The 27,809-nt window shown below is 35.9% G+C and overlaps 2 protein-coding genes across 9 annotated transcripts in view; both read right to left on the minus strand.

Moving 5' to 3' along the window:
• Positions 1–12,986, minus strand: part of LOC145315607 (trafficking protein particle complex subunit 10-like) — a 55,581-nt gene extending 42,595 nt beyond the window's left edge. For 5 of the 7 annotated variants that reach the window (XR_013878090.1, XM_080155583.1, XM_080155584.1 and 2 more), the window contains exons 1-17: positions 12,914–12,986; positions 11,165–11,246; positions 9,936–10,054; positions 9,585–9,659; positions 8,852–8,991; positions 7,481–7,557; positions 7,036–7,118; positions 6,481–6,591; positions 5,334–5,488; positions 4,646–4,751; positions 3,904–4,035; positions 3,299–3,383; positions 2,697–2,794; positions 1,993–2,160; positions 1,561–1,608; positions 789–810; positions 336–415 (exon numbers count right to left, since the gene is read on the minus strand). Coding sequence is in view for 4 of the 7 variants with exons in the window: in XM_080155583.1 (XP_080011709.1) it covers positions 336–415; positions 789–810; positions 1,561–1,608; positions 1,993–2,160; positions 2,697–2,794; positions 3,299–3,383; positions 3,904–4,035; positions 4,646–4,751; positions 5,334–5,488; positions 6,481–6,591; positions 7,036–7,118; positions 7,481–7,557; positions 8,852–8,991; positions 9,585–9,659; positions 9,936–10,054; positions 11,165–11,228 (1,563 nt within the window). In the remaining 3 variants the exon portion in view is untranslated. Of the gene's footprint in view, positions 1–335; positions 438–788; positions 811–1,560; positions 1,609–1,992; positions 2,161–2,696; positions 2,795–3,298; positions 3,384–3,903; positions 4,036–4,645; positions 4,752–5,333; positions 5,489–6,480; positions 6,592–7,035; positions 7,119–7,480; positions 7,558–8,851; positions 8,992–9,584; positions 9,660–9,935; positions 10,055–10,752; positions 10,851–11,164; positions 11,247–12,913 lie in introns of those variants that run through there. The other 2 variants (XR_013878091.1, XR_013878093.1) reach the window with 2 other exon arrangements.
• Positions 12,987–14,740: 1,754 nt separating this feature from the next.
• LOC145315609 (uncharacterized) lies at positions 14,741–25,091 on the minus strand. 2 transcript variants are annotated; one of them, XM_080155590.1, is made up of 13 exons: positions 24,468–25,091; positions 23,692–23,779; positions 22,742–22,968; positions 21,907–22,005; positions 21,149–21,265; positions 20,206–20,421; positions 19,880–19,963; positions 18,616–18,669; positions 17,725–17,784; positions 17,180–17,256; positions 17,015–17,056; positions 15,708–15,786; positions 14,741–15,073 (listed from the first exon to the last, which is right to left on the minus strand). In XM_080155590.1, the coding sequence occupies exons 1-13, from the start codon at positions 25,056–25,058 to the stop codon at positions 14,960–14,962; spliced, it is 1,848 nt and encodes a 615-aa protein (XP_080011716.1). In that variant the 5' UTR covers positions 25,059–25,091; the 3' UTR covers positions 14,741–14,959. The 2 variants fall into 2 exon arrangements, with proteins under 2 accessions (XP_080011716.1, XP_080011715.1); XM_080155589.1 differs by lacking the exon at positions 17,015–17,056 and having other exon boundaries at positions 14,742–15,073; positions 17,138–17,256.
• Positions 25,092–27,809: the final 2,718 nt, after the last annotated feature.

The raw sequence follows: 27,809 nt of genomic DNA on the forward strand, positions 1-27,809 counted from the left end.
AATGTTTCAAATAAAATTAAATGTATTGACTAAGAATTATGTATTATATGATGTAATTTAACTGAGATCCTATATGTTTTGAGCTAGGACAATATTTTAACTAGCGGCTGCGCTCCTAGCATCTAGGAGCTCTGTATTCGAAGGAGTAAGAAAAGAAGGAAAATAGCCTAAAACCCAAATTAAATGTAAAAATTAAATAACCTAAAACCATCCAGGAACCTATAAGAAGCTTCTAAACCTGGGGAAATAAGTAGGTTCAGTAGTAATCGAGATCTTAAGCAACAGACAAATCTAAACCTTACTACTTCATATGATAGGATAAAGTATATACAACCCTGGACACAAGTTCTCAGATATTTCTCATCTTCTTGCGACAACTTGTAACATTTGGCCAAGTCCAGCAGAGTTTTCATACCTAGCTTCTCCCAACCTTCAAACTAAAAGTAAATACACTTTGATTGCAGAACCTTTATCAATAAGTCAAAATGATTAAAAAGAAACATAGAACAATTATTCAATTCAAGTAGAGTTTTCATACATAACTTCTCCCAATCTTCAAACTAAAAAAAAGTAAACTTTGATTGCAGAACCTTTATCAATAAGTCAAAACCCATTAAAAAGACAACTTGTAACATTTGGCTAAGTCAAGCAGAGTTTTCATACTTAGCTTCTCCCAGCCTTCAAAATAAAAAGAAATACACTTTGATTACAGAACCTTTATCAATAAGTCAAAATCCATTAAAAAGACAACTTATAACATTTGTTTAAATCAAGTAGAGTTTTCATACTTAGCTTCTCCCAACCTTCAAACTAAAAGTAAATACACTTTGTTTGCAGAACCTTTTCTCTTGAATTACACCATAAAAAAGAAATATTCTTTGCTAATAAACTTCCCATGATCTTTTTCAAAGCCATCCTTTCTTTAAAATGCATTAAAAACGGACAGACCACCAACCCAGGGATCTAAAGGGATAAAACAATAGCCCATAAATCTATGTACACCCCAAATTATGACGCACAAACCACCTCTGTAGGTTAAAATTAGTGGTTGAAACGTTTGAACACTCAACTTAATAAACTAACCAATTTAAATAAAAGTCCTTAAAGGTAATAAGCCAACAAAAAAGTGGTATAGTCCCTTTCGTGGCAATGCTCCTTAAGGGGCTTTACAATAGCTTTTATGGGTTATTTTAGGTTAGGTTAGGTTAAGTTAAGTTAGGTGATTGCTCCGCATGGTTAGAGCCCCCCGAAGTGGCTAGAAATATGAGAAAAGCTACTTTGAAAATACGACGAATCGCTCCTTAAGGGGCGTTGCCACGAAAGGGACTTTATCCCAAATAAGAAAATGTTATTATTAAACATCCCATAGTCCCCTCTCTCTCTGCCACCGACCACACACACACACACTAATTAATTACCTGAAATGTTTTGAGCGAGTCAGCCAGGAAAGCAATCGCTTGGTGCACCTGTACACACACCCCAAACACACACACACAAACAAACATACACACACACACACACAAATACAAATACAAACACTCACACACTTCAGTTTATTACCTGGAAAGTTTTGAGTGAGTCAGCCAGGAAAGCAATCGCTTGGTGCACCTGTAAAAGAAATCTATATTACAAAGTAGATCGATATCTGTCCGTCTGTCTTAAGCTTAATATTTCAGTAACTGCTAAACCGGTTGGGCTCTACAGATAATATAACTACAGGTCCTGTGGTAGCTTTAAGCTATTTTCTTAAAGGGAAGGATACCATAACCCCCCACAATAAAAGGTTGATTTTTTTCTTTATGACTTGAACAACTTTGAGTCATGAACTTACTCCATAATTCACTTTGTCTGTCTGCACGTAACGCTAAGGGGGGCAAATGTGATTTTCTCGGCTGCTATTTGATTTAGACAGCTGAAATTTTCATACAGTATTCTTATCTATCGACCAATTTTTTCTTTAGCATATGTCTGTCTGTCTGTCTAAGTAATTACCTGATCCGCCTCAAGATAAAACTGAGCTAACTCCATCCCAATAAGACGCGCACACCTAATCCTGCCAATATGCTTGTAGTTGCTGATGGCAGTCTCCGCAATGTCCAGGTAGTTCTTCTGGAAGCTAGGGGCAGAGGATAGCGACTCTTTCAGCCGCTCCGCAGGATTCTAAGGACAAAATAGCTATTTAACGAATCGTATTATATGTAGACAGCTTTCCACGGATATTAAAATGAAAAATTTAAAAATTAAAACCAGTTTTGTCAGCCCCATGGAGATGGAGGCCCGGGCTAACAAAACTGATATTGATATTGTGATTTTTATTTAATATTCGTGGAAAATTGTCTGTGATTCGATGCTAATCTTGTTTTTTTCAATATGGCAGAGAACCGGTTCTGAGCCAATAGATATTAATCGGTTTCGAAGCTATACTGAAAAGTATGACCACATATAGAGCAGATATTCATAAAAACAATATCTAATGAATTTTGAAACCCTTTTCTATCCAAAAAAAAAGTAAGTATCTAATGATCTTTTGCAGAATGACCGACAGACCAAGTATTGTTGTTTATTTTAAAGTTTAAGGTATTTATCATCCATTAGGCCTCCAAACAGGCTGAGCCCCAGGTGTAGCTAGGAGAGGGTGGGCGGAGCCTTATACCAGTTAACTTAATGGTATATTAAAACCTGGAAGATCTCCTTACCTGTTGGTTATTGTCCAGTTTAAGGTATTTATCATCCATTAGACCTCCAAACAGGCTGACCACAAGGTGTAGCTGCGAGCTAGTGGGCGGAGTTTTCCCTGTAACATTGAAAGACTTTAAAAAGATAGACTTAGACTTTCATGCCACTACTTTTACAATTAATGTAACGCGTCACACACATTAGCAATTAGTGATAGCAATCCGTCGAATTTTTGGGCCGGATCCGGATTCCGGATTCTTAAAAGAATCCGTCAAAAAAAGTGGCGGATTCCTTGCGGATTCCGGATTCTTATTTTTGGCGGATTCCGGATTCGGATTCCGGATTCTAGCAGTATTATAAAAGGCTTTTTTAAAAAAATAAATAAAGCATGAAAAGCTGTGAAATGAAAATAAATATATTTTGATGTCATGTGACTGTCCAATCTAAGCTCTGGGACGAATGCCCTGGCTAACAAAACTGTTATTAAGCTTAAGATTTTTATTTTAATATTAAAAAAAATTTCTGTAATACGACGCTATACATGATTTTTCGGTAAGGTTGAGAACCGGTTCTAATCCAGCAGATATTTATCAGTTTCGAAGCCATACTGGAAAGTATATACCTGGAGTAAGTCCACAAAGGCCGCCAAGAACCAACAGCTTCTCCCGCAGAAACGACCACAAAGCCGCTGAATGCAGACTGTTGCCCTGCAATGAAGATAGGATATACGTAAATATATTTGTTCTTAACAAGTTTTAGGCTATTTAAGGGACAAACAGAAAATGTTTCCATGAAAAAATAAAGAGATATGTGTTCAACCCAGAAAGGGAAGGGACATTGGGCTGTTATTAGACTAGTTCCCAAAGTTTTATAATAAAGTTTTCTTATTCGTTGGCTTAACAAATTTGGTGACTTTTGTTGATTTTCAATTGATTGGTTTCGAAATAGTTATTTCTCGCATCGTATTATAAACGGCTTTCCGCGGATATAGAATGTCCCTAGGTGCCGTAGGCACGGGCTAAAAAACTGGTTTTAATCTTATGATTGTACATTTTTATATTCGTAGAAAGCTGGATATAATACGATGCTAGACATAGTTTTTTCGTATGGATGAGAACCGGTTCCTATCCACCGGATTCGAATGAATACGAGAAACTAATTTTAATCTACTAATCATCAAATAACCAGCCATTGTCATATCCCTTTAGATCCCTGATACATACCCACCTTTGTATTATTGAGGACCTCAAACGCGCACAGACAGACCCAAATTTCCTTTGATCCCTGGACACACTCCACCTCCATGATGGTCAGCTCCTGCAGGGTGTTGTGCAGGAAGGTCAGACATCTCCTCGCCACCTAGCGGTGGGAAATTAAACTAGATTTAAACCAGGGAGGAAGAGGAAATTGGGCTGTTATTGTTACTATATTACACTAGTTCCCAATGTTTTATAACAACGTTTTCTTGTTCGTTGGCTTAACAACTTTGGGAACTTTCATTCAAGGCCACTTTTATGATTGTTGGTTCATTAAGTTGAGTTTCCAACGTTTCAACTATTAATTGTAATCTAAAGATGTGGTAATTTTGTGTATCATCATTGAGGATGAACATACATTTATTCGCCATTGTCTTATCCCTCTAAGTCTCTAAGGCCATTTTCATTATCTATTTTAATTCTACACAAGCATTTTTAAATTTTTATCCTATTATATAAAGTAGTAAAGAATATTTTGTCTTAAGATCTCAATTTTAACTACTAAACCAATTGGGTTCTCTATATCAGGTAGGCTTCACATAGATCCAGTAATGATTTTGTGATCAGATTTAGGTCTTAGGATGGTTTTAAGCTATTTTTCTAGCCTTACTTTGCTCATTCGGGTACAGACTTACCTGCTTACTTAATCACCACGTGACATAGCTAGTAGCAGAGACCCCTGGCGGATATATAAACAAAACTAAAAAGCTTACTTGGTCACCACGTGACATAGCCAGTAGCAGAGACCCCTGGCGGGAAAACAGGTAGTTACGCAGATCAAGGAGGGAGAGGGAACATTTTTCTATATTGGTTCTTAACCTGGAATAAAAATATTTTCATTTGATTTTCATTAAATCAAAGAAAACTTCATACAATATAATACAGTGGAAAATTTGTGGTTAATTTAAGTTGCTTATATATGCATCGTTTATTAGTCAGTTAGTTCAACTAGTAGGAAGGGAGGGAATGAGATAAAGGCGGTGGATGCATGAAGGGAATCGTTCGTTTAGCCAGCTGCAGCTATTACTTTATTAAAGTAAAAGAAAATCTGGTGTGACATCCAAGTAATGATATATTGATTTCTGTAAGAAATTACAGAAATATGTAGGTTTCATAAATCTTTTGTTTTCATCCACTATCATTTTATCGATTTAAATGGGAAGACATATTCCAGTATGGCTTCAAAAATGATTAATATCCGCTGGATTATAACCGGTTAAACTGAAAAATCATATATAGCATCGTATTACAGACAATTTTCGACAAATATTTATAAAAGAAAGTAATAGAAGTTTTGTTAGAAAGGGATTAGGCCCCATCAGGGCTAACAAAACTGGTTATGCGATAATAAAAACTATTGTGGTAATACAGTAGATGCGCAAAAAAATCCAATGTACATACCTGCTATTAATATTCTTATCCAAGGAGAATCCTGTCCAATCAGAGAGCTGGGTGTTGAACGCCTCCAGCCAACCAGGAGACACCCCAACACTAGAGTTCAGGATGAATTGGGTAAACAGAGCGTCTAATTCGTCATACTGCACTAGCGCCTCCTCCTGGAGTAATAATGAACTAATATTATTAGTAAAAAACAAAATGGCGGTGAAACTAGTGACACTAGTGTTTAAAATATGAACTAATATCAGCACAAATTGGGTGAATATAACATTCAAACGGTTATACTGCACTAGCGCCTCCTCCTACAGTAATAATGAACTAATATTATTAGTTAAAAACAAAATGGCAGGGAAACTAGCGACACTAGTGTATAAAATTTGAACTAAAAACAGATTATAAAAATGGGTAAATAAAGCGTTTAGTTCGTCATACTGGACTAGCGCCTCCTCCTGGAGTTATAATCAACTAATATTATAGCATACAAAATGGCGGTATATAGGGAGGCGGATGTGCCACTTTTTGAAACCAAAAGTAAAACGTGCATGATCTATGCCCATAAAAGAGTTAGAGCTCTAAAATTCGACACAGCAGTTGATTTTTTGGAGAACAATATGGAACTGTGAAGAAACGGCGGCGGAACCGCCGCTCCCGCCGAAAACCGCCGTTTCCCGACGAAATTTTTTTTTGCTTTTTCTCGCCGTAATAGACAATTTTCAATAATCTGAGATAAACTTTTTTGTTTCATATAGCAAATTTAGTCATGTTAGAATTGTCCTTTCGATTTCAAATTTTAGTTTGCCTTTTTTCGCCAAATTAGACAGTTCTAAATCATCTGAGATAAACTTTTTTTCTCATAAAAATTTCGCTTATATTTCCACTTGACACTTGTAAGATTTTACACTTGCAATTTTTTTTAATATTGACATGTTTGAAATATTACAAGTGTCACGTGAAAATAAAAGGGAAATTTTTATGAGAAAAAAAGTTTATCTCAGATGATTTAGAACTGTCTAATTTGGCGAAAAAAGGCAAACTAAAATTTGAAATCGAAAGGACAATTCTAACATGACTAGATTTGCTATATGAGCTACCCGTTACAGAAAGACGGACCAAACCTAATTATAGAGTAACTTCGCTACTAAAAACTTACATGAAGTCCCATAATTTCATAGGCAAACGCCAGTTGTTCTTGCAGTAGAAAGTAGGTGCAAAAATTCCACCCAGGTTCATTTCTTTTCTCCCTCTCACTTCGGATCAACTCCTATAATGGATGTAGATATACGTGGATTTATTGAAAGGGGAAAAATTGTCATCAAGTTAGGTTGCTTTATTGGTCAGTTCGTCCATTCAGTAGGAGGGAGGGGATGGAGTACAGGTGGTGGATGGGGATGTAATTTTATAACGAAGGGCCAAAGGCCTGGTCTAACAAAACTTGTATTAATTTTATTAGTATTTATTTATTTTAATATTCAATCGTTTCGAATCCATACTGGAATAATTCTTTATTGCATAGTTTTATAAACAGCTTTCCGCAGATATAAAAATGTACAATCGTAATTTTAAAAAATGGTAATATCTTATGATTATACATTTTTATATTTGTAGAAAATTGTCTGTAATACAATGATATACATGATTTTTTTTAGTATGGCTGAGAACCGGGTATAATCCAGCATATATTAAACGGTTTGAAAAACTATTTTACCTCGAATCTATTTAGAGTTCTGTTGTAAGATTGTAAGAAGAACTGTCTGAACTTGTGTAGGAATGTCTGCATAGATTCTGCTGCCTGGAGAACAAACGAACAGTTGACAATTTAGATTCAATAGAAGCTTTGCTCCATATATTATACTATTTCATAAAGAAGTAAGGTTAGTTTGTCTGAAGCTTGGTTTCAGGCTATGTAATTTTTAAATTCAAGTGTTAGATTTGATTCCTAAGCGAATTCCTAAGAAGTTTCATAGCTTCCTTGAAAAGAAAATCTTAATTGACACCTTATTAATCTGTATATATTTACTCGAGAAGAATTTATATACCCCTTAAAAGAACTTAAAAGTGAGACATATCCAAAATTTAGCATAGCTGACTTAACAAAGCGATTTAAGAGATCTCAAGTACCATAAAACATTCTATAATAAAATCACTGTTTTCCTTGGAGTCAGATTTAGTAGGATCCATAATTGAGATACATCTTTCTGGAGTCTTTCCTCCAATATCTTGTTTAATCCTAGATATATAAATAGTAATATGTATCCAGGATCCATAATTGAGATACATCTTTCTGGAGTCTTTCCTCCAATATCTTGTTTAATCCTAGATATAAATATTAATATGTATCCAGGATCCATAATAGAGATACATCTTTCTGGAGTCTTTCCTCCAATATCTTGTGTAATCCTGGATATATAAATATTAATATGTATCCAGGATCCATAATAGAGATACATCTTTCTGGAGTCTTTCCTCCAATATCTTGTTTAATTCTAGAAGAAAAAAAATAATAAGGTTAATAATAAATGCAAAAACTAGCAAACTAGGTGTCCTACCTAACAAACCTATCTGTAGTTCTTGCCAGGAATTTATAAGCCTTGCTGGGGTTATTCTCCACTAATGGCAAGTGACCCAACTAACCTGTTAAGATTAGCTTTAGTTCTTGCCAGGAGTTTACTTACCCTGCTGGAGTTATTCTCCACCAGGATAAGAAGCCAGTCAGAGCAGCTGCCTGTCTATCTATCCTTCACATGGCAGGTGTCCTAACTAACCTGTCAAGTACTGTAGTTCTTGCCAGGAGTTTGCTTGCCCTGCTGGAGTTATTCTCTACCAGGATAAGAAGCCAGTCAGAGCAGCTGCCTGTCTATCTATCCTTCACATGGCAGGTGTCCTAACTAACCTGTCAAGTACTGTAGTTCTTGCCAGGAGTTTGCTTGCCCTGCTGGAGTTATTCTCCACCAGGATAAGAAGCCAGTCAGAGCAGCTGCCTGTCTATCTATCCTTCACATGGCAGGTGTCCTAACTAACCTGTCAAGTACTGTAGTTCTTGCCAGGAGTTTGCTTGCCCTGCTGGAGTTATTCTCTACCAGGATAAGAAGCCAGTCAGAGCAGCTGCCTGTCTATCTATCCTTCACATGGCAGGTGTCCTAACTATTTGTCAAGTACTGTAGTTCTTGCCAGGAGTTTGCTTGCCCTGCTGGAGTTATTCTCTACCAGGATAAGAAGCCAGTCAGAGCAGCTGCCTGTCTATCTATCCTTCACATGGCAGGTGTCCTAACTAACCTGTCAAGTACTGTAGTTCTTGCCAGGAGTTTACTTACCCTGCTGGAGTTATTCTCCACCAGGATAGGAAGCCAGTCAGAGCAGCTGCCTGTCTATCTATCCTTCACATGGCAGGTGTCCTAACTAACCTGTCAAGTACTGTAGTTCTTGCCAGGAGTTTATTTGCCCTGCTGGAGTTATCCTCTACCAGGACTAGGAGCTAGTCAGAACTGCTACCTATCTATCTATCCTCAAGTGTCCTAACTAACCTGTCCAAAACTGTAGTTCTTGCCAGGAGTTTATTTGCCCTGCTGGAGTTATTCTCTACCAGGACCAGAAGCCAGTCAGAACTGCTGCCTGTCTTCTTCAGGGTTCCCAGCCAGGATAGAATGTCGTCTTTCAGGCTGTTCTACAATCCCAAAACAAGGATGAAAATATTACAAAATATTATATCTAGTACATTATTTTAGACACATTTTCGAAAACTATTTGATTTTATAAATCATCATTTAATATAAAGATTTAATCTCATAATTTATTTTAATACTGGCGAAAAGCTGTCTATTATACGATGCGATAAAAAAAAACTATTCTAATATTTACTAGGTATAAAACATTGAATACCTAACAAAATAAGAAAATAAATTAGTAACTAAAACTTTAACATACACCTACCTAGAACATGTTAGAAAATTTGGTATTACAGACAAATAATCCTTTAAAAGCGTTCATATTTTGACATTTCTAAAACCAGTGATAAGTCAATGGCCTAAAAACTTAGGTACATCCCGATTGATGATATACAAAATTACCCAATCTGTTAATTACAATTAGTAGTTTGCACACTCAATTGAATGAAAAACCAATCAAAATTAAATAAAAATCCTTAAAAGTAAGTTTTTAACCCATAGAAACTTTGTTGACTAGTATAATAAACAGCCAATTGTCGCCACTCTCCCCGGTCTAGGATAGTAAAAATTAACAATCTAAAAGCAAAGCTACCTTATAAACATCAACATCCGAGCAGTCTGTCCAAAATGTGTGTAAAACATGTTGACCAATCAAATTCTTGCGACCCTACAAATAAAAGATTGTAATGCCGATGAATAATGGATATAGATCATACGTGGATATGTTAACAAGGGAAAATGTGGCGTCAATTTAGGTTGCCAATATGGACCTCATTTATTGGTCCGTACTTTTCTCCAGAATGGGAGGAGGGGTGGGTAAAGAGGGAGGATGAGGGGGGGGTCGCCATTTTAGCCAGCTGCAAGCAACACTTTATCAGAGTACATGATAATCTGGTGTATAATCCTAGTAATAATAAATCAATTGAAATATGAATTATCTTACCTTTAGAAGCAAATCCACATCAAAATTCTGGAACTGAACCTCAACGTAGACACTCTTGGACGTACGGCCGTAGCTGCGCTTCCATTCCACGGCCGCGGTAGGCAGGCTCGACACTATTCCTGCAGCAATTAGTGTCCATTAAGATCTCGGAAACAGTAAAAGGTTCAAATTACGTTCAAATAGCTATTTCATTCCTTTTATTAAAGTAACAGGATGTGTGTCTTTGTGTACCAAAGGATCTTGCTAACCGCAGAACCGATATTATTCTCCTTTACAGTGTAGCTTCTCATAGAGAATCGAAGGTTTGTAACTATTGTAGTAGAGAGTACAACAAAAAAAAGTAATGAAACGCCCCTAACCCCCCCCCCCCCCACATAAAAAAAAAACATAGTTTACTTCTTCTTTTAAAACTAAAATTTAAAGGAGTAAGGGGATGCAGAGTCAAAGCCTCCCCACCTAGAGGACTAGCTATTTTTGTAATAGGATATTTTTTTTCAAAATCTTGCCAACCAATGCAATGGACCTCCTTTACCTATAGTGAAGCTTTCTGTAGGTCCGCGTTGATTTTATCTTATTTGGAAGAGGATATCTTAACGGTAACCCTCCCATGGGACATCGCCTCTAGACGCCTTTATATTTATCAAAATACATATCCACCCATGGGTGTTGTTGTAGACATACCTGACTCGAGTCTTGCAAAAATACTCCTGTCCCCAGCATAGCTGACTACGGGTAATCATGCCATTCTTTAAACTTAGGTACTAGTGTAATAAACATCCCAGTGTCCCCTCCCTTCCTCCCTTGGGTGTAGACATACCTGATTCGAGTCTTGCAAAAATACTCCTGTCCCCAGCATAGCTGACTACGGGTAATCCAGCCATTCTTTAATCTTGGGTACTAGTGTAATAAAAAGCCCAGTGTCCCCTCCCTCCCTGCATTGGTGTAGACATACCTGATTCGAGTCTTGCAAAAAATAAAATACTTCTGTGTCCAGCATAGCTGACTACGGGTAATCATGCCATTCTTTAAACTTAGGTACTAGTGTAATAAAAAGCCCAGTGTCCCCTCCCTCCCTCCCCTGGGTGTAGACATACCTGACTCGAGTCTTGCAAAAATACTCCTGTCCCCAGCATATCTGACTACGGGTAATCATGTCATTCTTTAAACTTAGGTACTAGTGTAATAAACATCCCAGTGTCCCCTCCCTCCCTGCATGGGTGTAGACATACCTGACTCGAGTCTTGCAAAAATACTCCTGTCCCCAGCATAGCTGACTACGGGTAGGCCAGCCATTATTAAATCTTTGGATTCCTAAAACAGTATATATTTTTCTATAAGCATCCGCTTTTCTCAATAAAGGGGGGGGGGAGTTCTGACACATTTGCGTAAACCTAGTGTATAGCCAGGTTCCGGAGCTCCAGGCCTCCAGGTGGTTTCTGTACAGGTAAAAATGAAAAAAAAAAAATTTTATGAGTTAGATGTCAGCTTATGAGACAGAATATGTATGTTTTTTCTTCAAATATGTGAATAACAATCAAAAAGAAGCATATTTTGTTATATAAGTTAACCTCTAACTCATCAAAAAAAAATTTATTGTTAATTTTTACCTGTATAGAGACCACCTGGAGGCCTGGAGCTCTGGAACCTGGAAGCCTATCCAAAAGATCTTAAATCTGGGGGAAATTCATCATATAAGAATGATTTTATCCCTAATAACCTATCTTCTCAGTCCAAAGACAAAGCCTATACAGTACACCAGGCAGGGTTTCGGATCCGCATTGATTTTATGCGGATCCGGATCCGGATCCTCAAAATTTGGTCAGTGCGGATCCGGATCCGGATCCGGATCCGGATCCGGATCCTACTGGATCCGGATCCGGATCTTTGACAATAAAAATAAAATCACCAAATTTTTCAAAAAAATTTATTCTTCAATTCGAAGTCAAAAATACTTTTAATTTTCAAGTCTGAACCTAAACCTTAAAGATTGGCTCTCATCAAGAGAATGTCTGAGATTTTATATAAATTTAGGTAGATTTTTCCATTTTTTCCGCATTTTTTGGAGTCTAAGGATCCGGATCCGGATCCGCATTTTTTTTGCGGATCCGGATCCGGATCCTTGGACTCAAAATATGCGGATCCTTGCGGATCCGGATCCGGATCCGGATCCGGATCCGAAACCCTGACACCAGGTTTACGCAAATGTGTCAGAACTTCCCCCCCCCCCCTTACTGACTCACTCACTATAAAATGTTGTATACCGCTATGCTATTAATGCACATAGAGTCAAATATATTACAGTATATCAGTGTAAATGTTAGATAAAAACACTTTTACATCTAAAATACAAAGTAGAACAATGTCTGTCTGTCCGTCTGAAGCTTAAGATCTCAGTAACCACTGAACCGATTGGGCTCTACTCTTCAGGGAATATACCTACTGGTCCTGGTTTTAATAATCCCTTCTATGCTATTCTAATAAATTCTATCCCTACTTTTAAATTCTTTAACCATTTTTTAACTCTTTAAATTAACTAGCAGGAAGAGGAAAACGAAAATTGAACCAAAAACTCTTTGATCTCTAAAATGTAGTATATGTACCTATGTAATTCTAGTTTGGGTCTTGTTTATTCTGCATGTATGAAAGAAATAAGCTTAGCATTAAGGAAGCCAATTCATTTTTTTTTATTTTAAAGAGGAAATCATTTATTCCTTTTCCCAATTTGTACGAATCAAATAAAATCAAGCAGCAAAAACAACTTTACTATGAGGATAGAATTGCAACCCCCGTTCTTTTTCGCCTGACCCTACTTCCCTTTATTTTTTTTTCATCACCACAAAATGTTCAGGGGGGTGGAGGTTGTTTTTGTCCAGAATATATTTTATAATAAAAAAAAAATTTCTTTTTGCGCATTCTTCTACAATTCACGGGAAACACGGTGTGATTATGAATATAAATATTTGTTCTTATTAGTTTACCTTTATTTTTGTACAGTAAAGAACATTTTTAATACATTCTGAAGTATGAAAGTAAAAAATAACAATTAAATACATTATTTAACAAATATTATATAATATATTACAAGCTTACATTTAAAGGAAGCCTGCAAGAAATACACCACTCTAACTGTTGAAAAACTGCCGCAAGGAGACCCAATACCCCAAATTTGAAGCCTCCAACTCCTATATAACAAAATAAAGTTAAAGACATCTTATGATGATATTTTTAGGTCAAATTGTGGCAGTCTTTAAGCAGTAAAAGCGGTGTATTTTCAGCAGGCTTCCTTTAATTACAAATAAAAATATTACAGTTTTTAATTATTTCTAATTATTCTACAGGTACTATCATAATATTTTTAATATTCTTTTTGGGTATTAAAAATAAGATTTTTCGATAAAAATGTTTAATTTGATATTACAATAAAAATAATAAAATCCATTCAATAATATACCTAGACAATCACGTTCTTAGTAACGCAGATATATAAAACATTCAATTTAAGGAATACATTTTTTGCAGGTAGCTTCGCTCCAACCTTTATTTATGTTTTGAGAAGAAAATAAGAAGGAAAATAGCTTAAAACCATCGTGTGACCATTATGTATATTATCTGATAACACAGGCATGGTTCTTTTTTGAACTTTGTATTAAACATACAAAACACATACGGACAAACTTGCACCCTAGTTATACAGAAGCTTTTCAACATAAAAAAGGAATTCATCCTAAGTGTGTTTTTTTTTTAACATTACTTACATTATATTAATCTATTCAGTTAGTATTTATAATTGATTATTTTTAACAAAATACATATAAGTTCTGCTAGGACCAAAATAAAGCTTTCAAGCTGTTTCAGATATATAGATAGACCTTAAAGACTTAATATTATAATAGTTACTTATTGCATCGTATTATAGACAGCTTTCTACGAAGTCCGAATAACAAATAAAGTACTGATTTTAAGATTTTTATAAAATATTCGTGAAAAATTGTCATTTATACGATGCTAAACTTAATTTTTCAGTATGGCTTAAAACCGGTTCTAATCCAGCGGATATTAATCAGTTTCGAAGCCATACTGAAAAATAGATTACATTCCAAATGATCATTTGATACTGAAACAAATTAAAATATATAATTTTCTTAATAACTTAACATGCAAGACAAAAGAAAAAAGGACAGAAAATCATTATTGAAAAAAAATGTATTGTTTTTCTATTTGTATAAGGTTTAGCTAATAATAATATATTCTATTTATTAATAAAATTAAAATTATATCCTTCCTTAATAAAAATATAGGTATACAGGAGGAACAATAGTCAATAAATTCTGAAATTCTGAGCACTAAAAAATGCTTTCGAGGGTGATATTTAAATATTGGGGAAAGAAAGGCCGAATGTAGATTAATTAAATTTTAAATTTTATTGACCTCTCCCTACCTAATTAAAAACCATCAAATAGTTAGGTAAAAAATACAAAATAATAACAATAAAAAGGCAAAAAGAGAGTAGTTCAATGGACAATAAATCAATCTGTCCCAATTTTAGGAACAAAAATAAAAACAAGGATGACAACATCCATAAGTAGCGAAGCTCAAAAACTATAAATAGACAACTGGAAATGATCTATAGAGTATGTAATAAAAAACTTCAATAACAAAAATCACGAAACCTTTTAAAATGTATATTGTATAATGTTTTTTTGAAGCATTAAGCTAATAAGAAAATCACGTTTCCCCCATAGCGTTACGGACGGACTGACTGACTGACTGACTGACGGACGGACGGACATAGTGAATTATAGAGTAGCTTCGCTACTAAAAAAACTTGATATTAGAACACTTTATCTTCAATTTCTCTATCCCTGTATGTTTTAAAAACATCAAATAGTTAGGTATAGAATGACAAACAAAATAACAACCAAATAGTCAACAAAAATTCAATCTTTTCTAAATTTGATAGGTACAAAAATTAAAAATAATATTGGGGATAAGAATAATTTATCTTCAATTTTCCTATCCCTGGATTAGTATCCTTTTCTTTCCAGGAATTTTCTAATTTCCTCCAGGTCTCTCCTCCATTCCCTGTCGTCCCTCTCCACTTTAAAGATCTTGTTGGCGTATATAACTTTGCAGTAGTCCTGAAAATTTATAAATTTTACAAGAGTTTTAATAAGGTGTTCCTAACTAACTAATTGAATATCTTTCTATCCTACTTTATTCCAAGCTTGCAAGATTCCTTAACACCTTGCCAAATATTCAGGAAATATTACTAGATATCCAAGTACCTAGATATCTAGGTACCTAATTATATATCTTTCTATCCTACCTTATTCCAAGCCTGCATGATTCCTTGACATCTTGACAAATCTTCAGGAAATATTACGAGATATCCAAGTACCTAGATATCTAGGTACCTAATGATATATATCTTTCTATCTTACCTTATTCCAAGCTTGCATAATTCCTTAACAACTTGCCAAATCTTCAGCAAATATTACTAGATATCCAAGTACCTAGATACCTAGGTACCTAATTATATATCTTTCTATCCTACCTTATTCCAAGCCTACATAATTCCTTGCCAAATCTTCAGCAAATAATACAAGATATCCAAGTACCTAGATATCTAGGTACCTAATTGAATATCTTTCTATCCTACCTTATTCCAAGCCTGCATAATTCCTTGATATTTGACCAAATCATCAGCAAATATCACTAGATATCCAAGCACCTAGATATCTAGGTACCTGATTATATATCTTTCTATCCTACCTTATTCCAAGCCTGCATAATTCCTTGACACCTTGCCAAATCTTCGGGAAAAGTTTTGTAGCCACAATTCTTTCCAGTTCTAAATAATAATAATAATATTCAATTTAGATTTATCACACTTCTAATTCTTATTATATCATTATCTAGTAGTTTTTGCTGACCTTTAAACCGATTAGGTTCTCCATTTAAGAGAAACTTAACATAAGCCCCAGGGTGGTTTTAGGCTATTATATTTTTATTACCAAGTCTTTGAATGGTTTAGGCTTTAATTCAGTCCTTCTCTATCTCTTCGAATACAGAGCCCCTAGATGTTATCTATCTATGTTCAATAATCCTTTACAGTCGGGCCCCTTGCCGCACCTTAATCGGTCGGGGGGGGGGGGGGCGTTCAACGCCCCCCCTTATTATCTCAATTCCTATTAGAGCTAGAGGGCTAAATTTTGTGCAAGTCCCTTGTTTGATAATGAATTTCCGACCTTTTATAAGTCTAAGTCAATTTTCGCTTCCTTCACCCTTTAATTTAATAACCTTTGTTTTTAGGTCTTTTTTTACTTAAAAATTTCAAACGGCTGTAATTTTCTTATTTTTGAAGCTAGAAGAAAATTTTTTTCCAGAAAATGTTTATCTTTATGTAAATTTTACATTAGAAATATCAAATATAAATTTCAGCGGCCGCAGCTGTACTTGGCAGCTGCCAGCCGCCGCAGTCGGCGGTCGGCGGGAAAACGGCGGCGAATCTTCATGAAATTTTAATATGTTATGTAGACATGTAAGAAAAGCTTAAGTTTAACATTTGAAGTCTCTAAGTCAAAAATTGCGGCCACAGGAGCCTTTTAAAGATTCCTGGAGACCTGGAGGATCAGAACCTGCAGGATCATACCTGGAACCTGAAAGTGACTTGAACACCTGTATTTCATATAAGGATGTACTACTAAAGGATTTTTTAGTATTTTGCTATGATAAAATGCTTTGTTTTAGTCTAAAAAATATTTTTGCTCTTTACCTGGATGACCCTGCCAGGTTTGCTGGCATCCTGTGCCCGCCAGGATGGAGATATTCAAAAAATTCCAACTCTCAGTTATGTGTCATACCCATACTTAAAAAGTCAAGCAGTTTGGGCTCTTTATCTTTCACACACAGAAAATGAGATAGAAAAAAACGGATGGGGGGGCGTTCAACGCCCCCCCCCCCCCTCGACCGTTAAGGGTTAATGTTCATCCTTCTGTCTATCTATCTAACTATATGTCTATCTGACTATTCATATATATGTCTATCTTCTATATGTCTGTATGTCTATCTTTCTCTACCTGGAGTATATAAGTTCATCCCTGTCACTATACCCCGAAGGTCTACACTCAAGATATCTATCTATCTATATGTCTATCTGACTATTCATCTATCTATATGTCTGTATGTCTATCTATCTCTACCTGGAGTATATAAGTTCATCCCTGTCACTATACCCCGAGGGCCTACACTCCAAGTAGACCCCGTCCAGAATTTTAATCTGGAACAGGTGAAAATATCTGTCCCACACCTCATCCACAATCTGAACAAGAAAATCATTAAGTGTGTATGTAAGGTAATATCTCATAAACGGCTAAACAGATCGCCTCAAAATTTGCAGAGAAACTTCATATTTGACTATTTGACAAATTTACTATTTTGGAAAACAGGTATTAATTTTATTATTTCTATTTAAATATTCGTGGACAATTGTCTGTAATTCGATGCAATGCATGATATTTCAGTATAGCTAAAGGCCGGCTCTTATCCAGCGGATATTAATCGGTTTCGAGGACATACTGGAATAGTTATTTATCAATAGTGCATCGTATTACAGACAGCTTTTCGTGGACAAAAATGTAAAATTATTACCTAGATTAAAACCAGTTTTGTAAGCCCGGACCTTTGGTCCCTCGGGTCTAACAAAACTGGAATTAAGCTTATATTATTTTTATTTCAATATCCGCGGAAAGCTGTCTATACTACGATGCGATAAATAACTGTTATTTACCTTGTAAACCAGAGTCCCCTCTAATCTGGATGTCAACAGGCGGTCATGATTATTGTAGTTCTAAACAAACATAAATATAAACACAACGTTGGGTGTTTCGTAGTGGCCAAAGACACACAGTAAATTAAGTAGTAAGCTTTTTTGTCTGTAGCGAAGGAACTCGCTAACCGCTGAACCGATATGACTCTACTTTAAAGTGAAGCTTCATATAGGTCCTGAGATGGTTTTAGGCTATTTTTCTGTCCTTCAATATTCCTTCGAATATTAGATGATATGGGCGCAGCCGCTAGTTTTAAGGATGTTTTTGTCTGAAGCTTAAGATTGCTACTTTATTTTAAAATTAGAAATTTTTATATTTTAAAATGTGATTTCTGAGCTATAATAAAAACAAGGATGACAACATCCATAAAAGCGAAGCACTGAAACGGTAAGACAAACGGACCACTTGTAAAGTGTCAGAACTGTATAATCCGAATATGAATGTATAAGAGTCGAAGAAAAAAATTGTGAGTAAATTTGTTGCAAAAAACTGCTTGATGCAGGTAATGTTTATGAACAAACTTACATTTTTAGGACTTGCTTATAATATTGTACTTTGTTGTTCCAGGAATCAATATACCAAAAATCAGATCAATCTGATAATTAGATCACATAAAAATTTGTTGTTAAAAAAGTAGAAAAATCATCATGTTTAAAATGGACAGTACGAACATTCTGGTAATGATTATAGAGTTGCTGCGCTTTCTAAATCGTACCTTACTACTACAGGAATAACCAGGCAAAGTTTGAAATCGATAGGACAATTCTAACATGCCTAAATTAACGAAAAAAGCTATCCGTCTCGGACGGACGGACCGACCCTAATTATGGAAAAGCTTCGCTTTTAATTACCTTTAACTCAATGTAAAACTGTTCAATTTCTGCCTCTTTAGCCATTCGTTGTAACTAAAAAACAAGAACAAATCATAACAAATTATTAGTTGAAAAGTTTGGACATTGTTAGTTTTAGACCAACCAATCAAGTTTCAATAAAAGTACCCAAAGTTTTTCAGTAAACAAATATGATAACTCGGTCATAAAACTTTGGGTACCAGTGTCATATAAACAGGGATCTAAAGAGATTAGACAATGGCCGATAAATTGATGTACATTCCCAATAATGATACACAAAATTACCCCTTCTGCAGATTACAATTAGTAGTTGAAACGTTTGGACATTCAACTTTATGAACCAACCAATCATATTCAATATAAGTCCACTAAGTTTTTCAGTTTACTAATATTATAACTTGGTCATAAATCTTTGGGTACACGTGTAATTTAACCACACCCACACAGAACGAATAAGATACTAAGTTATAAAACTTTGGGTACCAGTGTAATTTAACCACACCCACACAGAACGAATAAGATACTAAGTTATAAAACTTTGGGTACCAGTGTAATTTAAACCACATTGTCCCCCCTCCGGGAGTGTAAACCCACCTATGGATTATCATACAGAAACGAATATGATAACTCATAAAACTTTGGGTACCAGTATAATTTCAACCCCACTGTCTCCAACCTCCCAGAATGTAAACCCATTTCTGGATTATCATACTTTGGGTACCAGTGTAATTTAAATTCCTTTTATCCATCCTCCCAGTATGTATACCCACCTATGGATTATCATACAGTAACAAATAAGATAACTCATAAAACTTTATGTACTAGTGTAATTTAAACCCCATTGTCCCCAACCTCCCAGGATGTAAACCCACCTATGGATTATCATACAGTAAGGAATATGATAACTCATAAAACTTTGGGTACCAGTGTAATTTAAACCCCTTTGTCCCAATCCTCACAGAATTGAAACACACCTCATCATTATCGTTATCATACAGTAAGGAATATGATAACTCATAAAACTTTGGGTACCAGTGTAATTTAAACCCCTTTGTCCCAATCCTCACAGAATTGAAACACACCTCATCATTATCGTTATCATACAGTAAGGAATATGATAACTCATAAAACTTTGGGTACCAGTGTAATTTAAACCCCTTTGTCCCAATCCTCACAGAATTGAAACACACCTCATCATTATCGTTATCATACAGTAAGGAATATGAGAACTCATAAAACTTTGGGTACCAGAATAAAAACCCACCTCTGGATTATCATACTGCACATTGACAACAGGATTATAATTTCTCTTCTTCAGTTTGTTGATCTTCAACTCTGCCAGCACGTCCTAGAAATGGATATTATATACGTGGATATTATAACAGGAGAAAGTTTGAGTTGATAATAAGGAACTTCTTTATTGGTCGGTTCGTTCTTCAAGTAGGAGGGAATAGAATATTATGACAGGGTAAATTTTGTCATCAATTTAGGTTGCTAAAATGTTTCTTATTTATTGGTCAATGCTTTCCCCCATTAGGAAGGGCGGGAATGGGGAAAGGGAGTGGATGTGGGTTAATTTAGCTAACGTACCTGTTCCTTGGGGAACTTGCATCGTCTCAAACAGCACGGAATATTGTAATCGGTAAAATATGTTGGATTTCCGGTCAGTTTAGCCGCCGATTCGGCCGCCGACAGGGTGTTGATCGCCGAGGTTGCTGGCAGGGAAAGGGACGGCGGCGGAACGCCTGTTGACACGCTGCCGTTACCACCGTACAACAGCTGCGATTCTGGCAGCTTTGTCAGGTTCTAAATGAATATGTAGTTACTACAAGCAGTGGTAGAAATTATTTTAATTAGAGTTGAGTTTTTTTGGAGTATAGCTATTAATCTAAACTATTCATAAATATTATCCTATTACCTATGGAAAGTAGTAAGTTTTTTTGTCTGTGGCTTAAGATTTCGATATCTACTGAAAAGATTTAGTTCTCAATTTTGGGGAAGCTTCTTATAGGGTCCTGGATGGTTTTAGGCTATTAAATTTTTATATTTGGGTTTGATGATAGGCTATTTTACTACTTTTCTTACTACTTAGAGGAATACAGAGCCCCGAGATACTGGGAGTGCAGCCACTAGTTAAATAAGTAAGTTGTTTGTTTGTATTTATCCGTAATATCTGTTAACAGGTATTTGGCAAGGAGGATGTGACATACTCACAAGAGAAAAAATCTGGTGTGTGTGTGTTTGTGTGTCTGTACTATACCTGGAAGGCCTGTTCTGCAGCAGATCCCTTCTTCCTGTTCCTTCCCTCTCTGTCTTTGTCTTGTGTGTGTGTATGTATGTGTGTGTGTGTGTGTGTGTGTGTGTGTGTGTGTGTGTGTGTGTGTACTTTACCTAGAAGGCCTGTTCCGCAGCGGATCCCTTCTTCCTGATCCTGTCCCTCTCAGTCCTTGTCTTGTGTCTGTGTGTATGTATGTGAATGTGTGTGTGTGTGTGTGTGTGTGTGTGTCTGTATGTATGTGTGTGTGTATTATACCTGGAAGGCCTGTTCTGCAGCGGATCCCTTCTTCCTGATCCTGTCCCTCTCCGTCCTGGTTTTGGCCAGCTTGATCAGGTCCTCCAGACCCTCTTTCTTCACTACAGCCTTCTCATCCTAATAAAAGTCAGAGATCTTAAGGGATAAGACAATGGACGATAAAAGGTAAATACATCCCAAAGTTAATACACAAGATTAACCCTGCTGTATACCTAGTACATTTAGTTGTTGAAAAGTTTTGACACTGAACTTAATGAACCAACCAATTAAAATACAATAAAAGTCCCCACAGTTTTAAAGCCAACGAAAAAGAAATCTTAATTATAAAACTTTGGGGACTAGTGTAATAAATAGCCCAATGTCCTCTCTCTCCCTAATAAAAAGGACAAAACAATGAATTATAACTGCTGGTCCAATATGGTTCTTCTTTATGGTGAATCTTCGAGGGAAGGTTTATAACTATTTTAGGGAAGGGTACCTCCATCCTTCAAAGAGAAAGGGTGAAGTGAAGTTAGTTGTGCTAAAATTCCGTAAAGGTGTGAGTTTTAAGGCTTAAAAACAGTAGTAGAACGACAATATTCACTGAATATTTTTGTCTATGGTTCTTTTCAATAAGGAATACACATATTTAGTGAATATTATCATTCTACTACTGTTTATAAGACTTAAAACTCACACCCTTACGGAATCTTAGCACAACCTACCTCCCCCTTTTTCTAGATCAAATATAAAAATTCTTTTCAAAATGAATAGTTTACCTTAGTCTTATTTTCCTCCTGGATATTATTGTGATTACTGGCCGCGGATTTTTCATCCTTGTTGTTCCCTCCCCCTGATAAACTATCTGCTTTCTCAACCTAAAATATAATAAATATTTATCGCATCGTATTGTAGACAGCTTTCCGAGGATATTAAAATGAGAACTTTTAAGATTAAACTCAGTTTTGTTAGCCCCGAGGGACCGGAGGCCTGTGCTAAAAAAACTGGTAGGTAGGCATTGATATTTGAAATTTTATTTTGATATTCGTAGAAAACTGATTTTTCAGTATGGCTGAGAACTGGTTCTAATCCAGCAGATATTACCTAATCGGTTTAAAGCCATTCCGGAAACTTTATTCCAAATATTAAGTAAATCATATCTTTAATAGAGGGGTAGGTTTCTGGTAGAATCCGTAAAGGTTAAGTGTTATAAGTTAAAAACAGTAGTAGAACAATAAAAATTTATGTTAACTTTTTTTTTTAAATTTTGTCTATAGTTCTTTTCAATAACAAATACCTACACATATTTAGTGAATATTATCGTTCTACTACCATTTTTAAGCCTTATAACACACACCTTTACGGATTCTGCCAGAAACCTACCCCTCTCTTTGTATTTTAACAGAAGAGTTATGTTTAAAATGAACAAGTACATATAATGAATAATGAGTTGCGAATCTTTCTTAATTGTACCTAACCGCTACAGAAATCATCATGCCAAGTTTTAAAAACGTTTAGACAACATGCCTAAATTAGTAAACCGATTCAGACAGACGGACGGACGGACGGCGTCTAAATATAGGTAGGCAAGATTAACTTTAAAATCAACTCTACCTTTACATTTTCCGCGCTTCCATTCTCCTTCGTGGCAACGGCTGCAGCAGACTGTTGCGGCTTCATGGTGCCAAATCCGCCGCCGTTTCCGCCGCCATCTTGACTTTCAGTCTTCACCAGCGGCTGCTGTGACGCTGCGCCGCCAGATTTACCGGCAGTCTCCTGGTCATCTTCAATACTCTCAAAAGCGTTGTCCAGTGTTAGTTTCTTCACCTTCGATTTTGAGTCTAAATATATAAATATAAAATTGTTGGATTTTAAAAAAAAAAAATGAACATCGATTAATATGAGGTTCTATAGGTTAGTGCCAAGTTGTTTTTAAAGACCTTAATTTTTGTTTTTGTTATATTCAACTTACCTAATCTTTTATTAAAACCTAATTAAGAATCTTCAGACCTTTTAAAGAATAATATTTTAATACCTAATGGATTTATTATTAGTTGGATCTTAGACCAGTTTATCATATCTATTAAATAAAGTACTAAGGTTTTCTTTGTCTGAAGCTTAAGATTTCAATAACTACTAAATTGATTGAGTACTCCTTTATAGGGAAGTTTCACGTAGGTTCCAGGATGGTTTAATGCTATTTCAATTTTAAATTTAATCCTTGATAGGTACTGATTTAGGCTGTTTTTTTCTATCCCTTTAAATACAGAGCCCCCTAGATGCTTGGGGAGCAGCCGCTAGTACAAAATAAAGTGAAACTCGTAGCTGGCTAAAGTAACAATACACCCAATACAACCTTTACCCCATGCCCTCTCGACCTCCTAGTGGATGAATGAACTGACCAATAAATGAGGTCCATATTAGCAAGCGAAAGTAACGACAAATTTTGCCCCGTCATACACTCACGTATATCCTATATCCTTGACCTGTGTGTGTGTGTGTGTGTGTGTGTGTGTGTGTGTGTGTGTGTGTGTGTATGTATGTGTATGTGTGTGTGTAAGTACCTGGATTGTCGTTATCGCTATCATCGCTCTGGATGTCAGGTCTGTTTGCCTGATACGCGGCTGGCAGCTTCGAGACCTTCTTCTTTACCTGGACAAAATATAAAGATAAAAAGAGGAAGATAGATAGGTACGTCTGGAAAGCAGAGCTAGCAGAGTATAGAATTCCTTATAATAAAGTAACAGGATGTCTGTTGCTTTGTAACGAAGGATCTTGCTAACCGCAGAACCGATGTGGTTCTCCTTTACAGGATAGCTTTTCACAGGTCCTGGGAAGGATTATAGCTATTTTGAGGGAGGGTGCCACCACCCTCCCCAGAGAAATCATTAAATAAAAACTCCTACCTACGGATATTTTTGGAACTTATCTAAATCTAGCACAATCTAGCGGCGAATATAATATTTAGTAAATAGCTGATTTTCACAAAGATTTTAAAAGAAACAATTTTACGTGTCCCTAGTAGAGGCCTCTAGGGGCGAAGCCGCTAGTATCCTATTATATAAAGTAGAAAGATTTTTTATTGTGGAGAAGGATCTCGCTAACCGCTGAATAGATATGGATCTAATTAATAATGATGCTACTTATAGGTTCAGGTTAGGTTCTAAAATATTTTTGGGTAGCGTAACACAGCCCTCCAGAGAGAAACCGCCCATTGAAAATAACCCCCTACAAAAAAATTTCTTTGTTATTCTTTTTTTTTTAAAATGGGGGACAAAGTCCGGGAAGGTTCAGTGCTTGATAAGAACTTTGAGGGCAAGTATCTATCTATCATTATTACCTTATTGACTTTCTTTTTCGCCTTGATTTTCATCGTTAATTTCGGCGCTTCAGGCATTGTGTTATTATTCGCCGCCGCCGCCGTTGGTAACGGAATCTCTTCCGGCATAGTCGGCGGCATCGGCGGTCGATGATCATCGCCCGCCGCGGCGGACGTCAGTTCGTACGACGGAATCGGCGGATTTAGTCGCATCTCCTCGTCGACCCAAGCCTGCGGCTTCTTCCACGTATTTTCCCGCGTCTTCTTGTTGTAATAATAAATCTTGCCGCTGCTCGACACAACCTCGATCCAACTTTCAAATGTTTTCAGAAACGTTTTGACGCCAGTTGCGGTTTTAACCTGTTTCGGCACGATTGGCTCCTCACGCGTAGCGGCCGACCGCTGTGCCGGGGTGACGCCCTTGTTAATCGCCTTAACGCCGGCCGAGCGAAGTTTCTTAATCTCCGCCAGTTTTTCGTTGAATGTTGACTCTTCGGCGTCGTTGTCGCGGCTGGGCGAAGCTTTTCTCGGGGCGGGGGCCTTGCGCTTAACGCCCGCGCCGTTTTGAAGGGCGGCGGTACCGCCAACTGGTGTTGAGGAGGCGTGATTCATTTTTTGTTTTTCTGGAACGAATAAAAAAATAAAGACAATTTAATTTACAGTAGATATCACCAAAGTTTAGTATTACATCAGTCTTTCCTTTTAAAATAATCTTTTTTACCATTAAGCAAAAAACCATTCTTCATAAAAAGTCTTATGCTTGGCTAAGAATATGCATACATGAATAACCAGGGATAAGACATTAGACGATAAATTAATCTACATCTCAAATGGTGATAAGCAAACAAATGGGCTCAAATTGTAAAAAAAAATTCCCCAAACATGGAGGATTTAAAAATGAACATATTATAAAGAAAATATGGGTAAATTAGGAAAATAATTGAGAAAAATCTGGTTTAAAAGAATTTGCATGTTAATAATAGAGAGTTTCTTTCATGAGGGGGAATTAACTAAGGAAGATGGGATCTCTACGGGTTCTAAGTGTAGTACACCCCACCAACCCTCATATGAATAGGTAGGCATGTTTTTTTAATTTTGCAATAAAAAAAATAAAACATAGTTTAAGCTTGTTACATAAAGTTGATTTTGAAAAGCACATTTTAGGGGAAATAACACAAGAAAAGAAAAGGGGGGGGGGGTTAATGCAACCATCTCGTAATCAGTGAGCAAATGGCACTTAGAATTCGAATTTCGATCTGAACTTTTGCATGAGTAATCCTTGGTAGGTCTATTTTCCCTAAATCGAATAAAAAGTTGGAAAAGTAACGGCTGGCGGCTCAGCCGTTTAGCCGTTTTTGCCTATTTTCAGGGTAAATTCATCATCAATTACGTAGGAATCAACTTTTTAAAACATATTTTTAGTTTAATTCATTTTAAATGATAGCAATAACCATTTTTAAAACTTCTAGTACCAACAGCTACCGTCTAGAACCGTTTGATAGCGTTTTGGAGTGGAAAAGAGTATTATGTGGACGGAGATAGGTTTCGTGACTTTTTTTGCAATATAGATATCCAAAAAATGGCAAACCGGCTGAGCCGCCAGCCGTTACTTTTCCAACTTTTTATTCGAATTAGGGAAAATAGACCTACCAAGGATTACTCATGCAAAACTTCAGATGGAAATTCGAATTCTAAGTGCCATTTGCTCACTGATTACGAGATGGTTGCATTAACCCCCCCCCCCCCCCCCCTTATATTATGTTGCATAAATTAAATAATAGATTCATTTGGGCCATAATACTTCTAAGTTCTTACATTTGATGCATTTTATTAAAGCATCAACTAATATAAAAAAAAATGTTTTGCAATCATTGGAGAAAATAATAATATTCTGACTCTATCTTACCACGTATTAGTTCCAGCATAGATTTATTGATTGTTTCACCATCTATGAGAATAATAGTATTGTCATTGCAAGCAAAAATTAAGGATAATAACAAATTAGACGATACAAAACGTTGTTGATTATTCAGATGAACCTTCTTCAAGCAAGGGAGCTGAAGGTAACTGACAGATTCTAGTTTGTTGTGCTCAAAAGGTTGACAACACAGATAAATTTCTTCCAAAGTATTCTTTGAGTTTTCAATTAGTGTTAAAGCATCTATTTCACAAATTTCTCCGATGCGTAGGTGCTTCAGTTTGGAAAATTTTATGTTCTTGAAATCAATTTCATATTCTTGCATAATACCATAATCAATCACCAACTTTGTAAGTGTACTTGAGTTATTTTTCAATAAAATTGCAGACCAGTGCTTATCAACATCACATAAACTCAAATCTGAGAGGTTTCTGATATTCAGATCATCAATTGCAATGCTGGGACTGTAAAATGAATACAAATCTAATTTTGTTACATTTTCAAAATTAACCGAATTTATTACAAAAGAAGCTTGACCTTCACCAGATCTATGAAGAGATAAAGATTTCATATTAGGTAGATGGGGTAGGTCATTATTGTTGGTTGCATAAGCAACATACCAATCATGAATATCAGTAAGTTTCAAATGTTCAAGTTTATTGGCATATCTTGAAATAAAATTGATGCAGGCTTCCCTCACAGAATTTGAATGTTCATTTTGACAGTTTTTGCTTTTACACTCCATCAAAATTATGTCTATCTTCTCCAAATGTTTAAAATAAAAATCTTCTTTTAGAAGATAATCACAACTGTCATGGCACAATGCAACTTTGATTCCAGTAATATTATTCTTGTACTTGAGAACTTCTTGAACAAAATCTGCATCAGGTTTTCCCATGTCTTCATAGGCATCACCCAATTCCAAATTAAAGGCGAGCTCAACTCCTGGTCTTTTAATTGTATCAATTTCTTTTGGCACTTTCAGTTTCCACTTCTTTCCATTATCTGAGCAGGCGTATGAAACTTCTGAGTGCATTTTCATATGGTAGGTTCCAAACACTGATTTGGGATCATGTTACTATTAATACTTAAGTAGTCTTTAGTAACATGTAATGCATGTACAATTTGTGCAACTCAATACCTATCATATGTAAAAATTTAATAATATTTTTAGCATTCAAATCTATTTAATACTATACTAATAAATAATTAGCTAAAGAATAATTCTTAATAATTTACATTTTTAAAAATCTAATATATTAAGAAATAATAGGGTGATATTGCTTAGTCAATTAGTGGCATGCAGGGTGTCGGAGCCGGGAGCAGCAACATTTTTGGTGGAGCCGGAGCCGGATCCGAAGCCGTATTTTTCGTTAAAAACGGCTCCGGCTCCAGATTAGCTAAAAGTGATTTTTAAAGTAATAATATAATTTGGCAACGGTCTA

Source organism: Acartia tonsa, chromosome 4 (genome assembly GCF_053477335.1).
Source record: "Acartia tonsa isolate MP-2025a chromosome 4, ASM5347733v1, whole genome shotgun sequence".
Taxonomy (NCBI): domain Eukaryota; kingdom Metazoa; phylum Arthropoda; class Copepoda; order Calanoida; family Acartiidae; genus Acartia; species Acartia tonsa.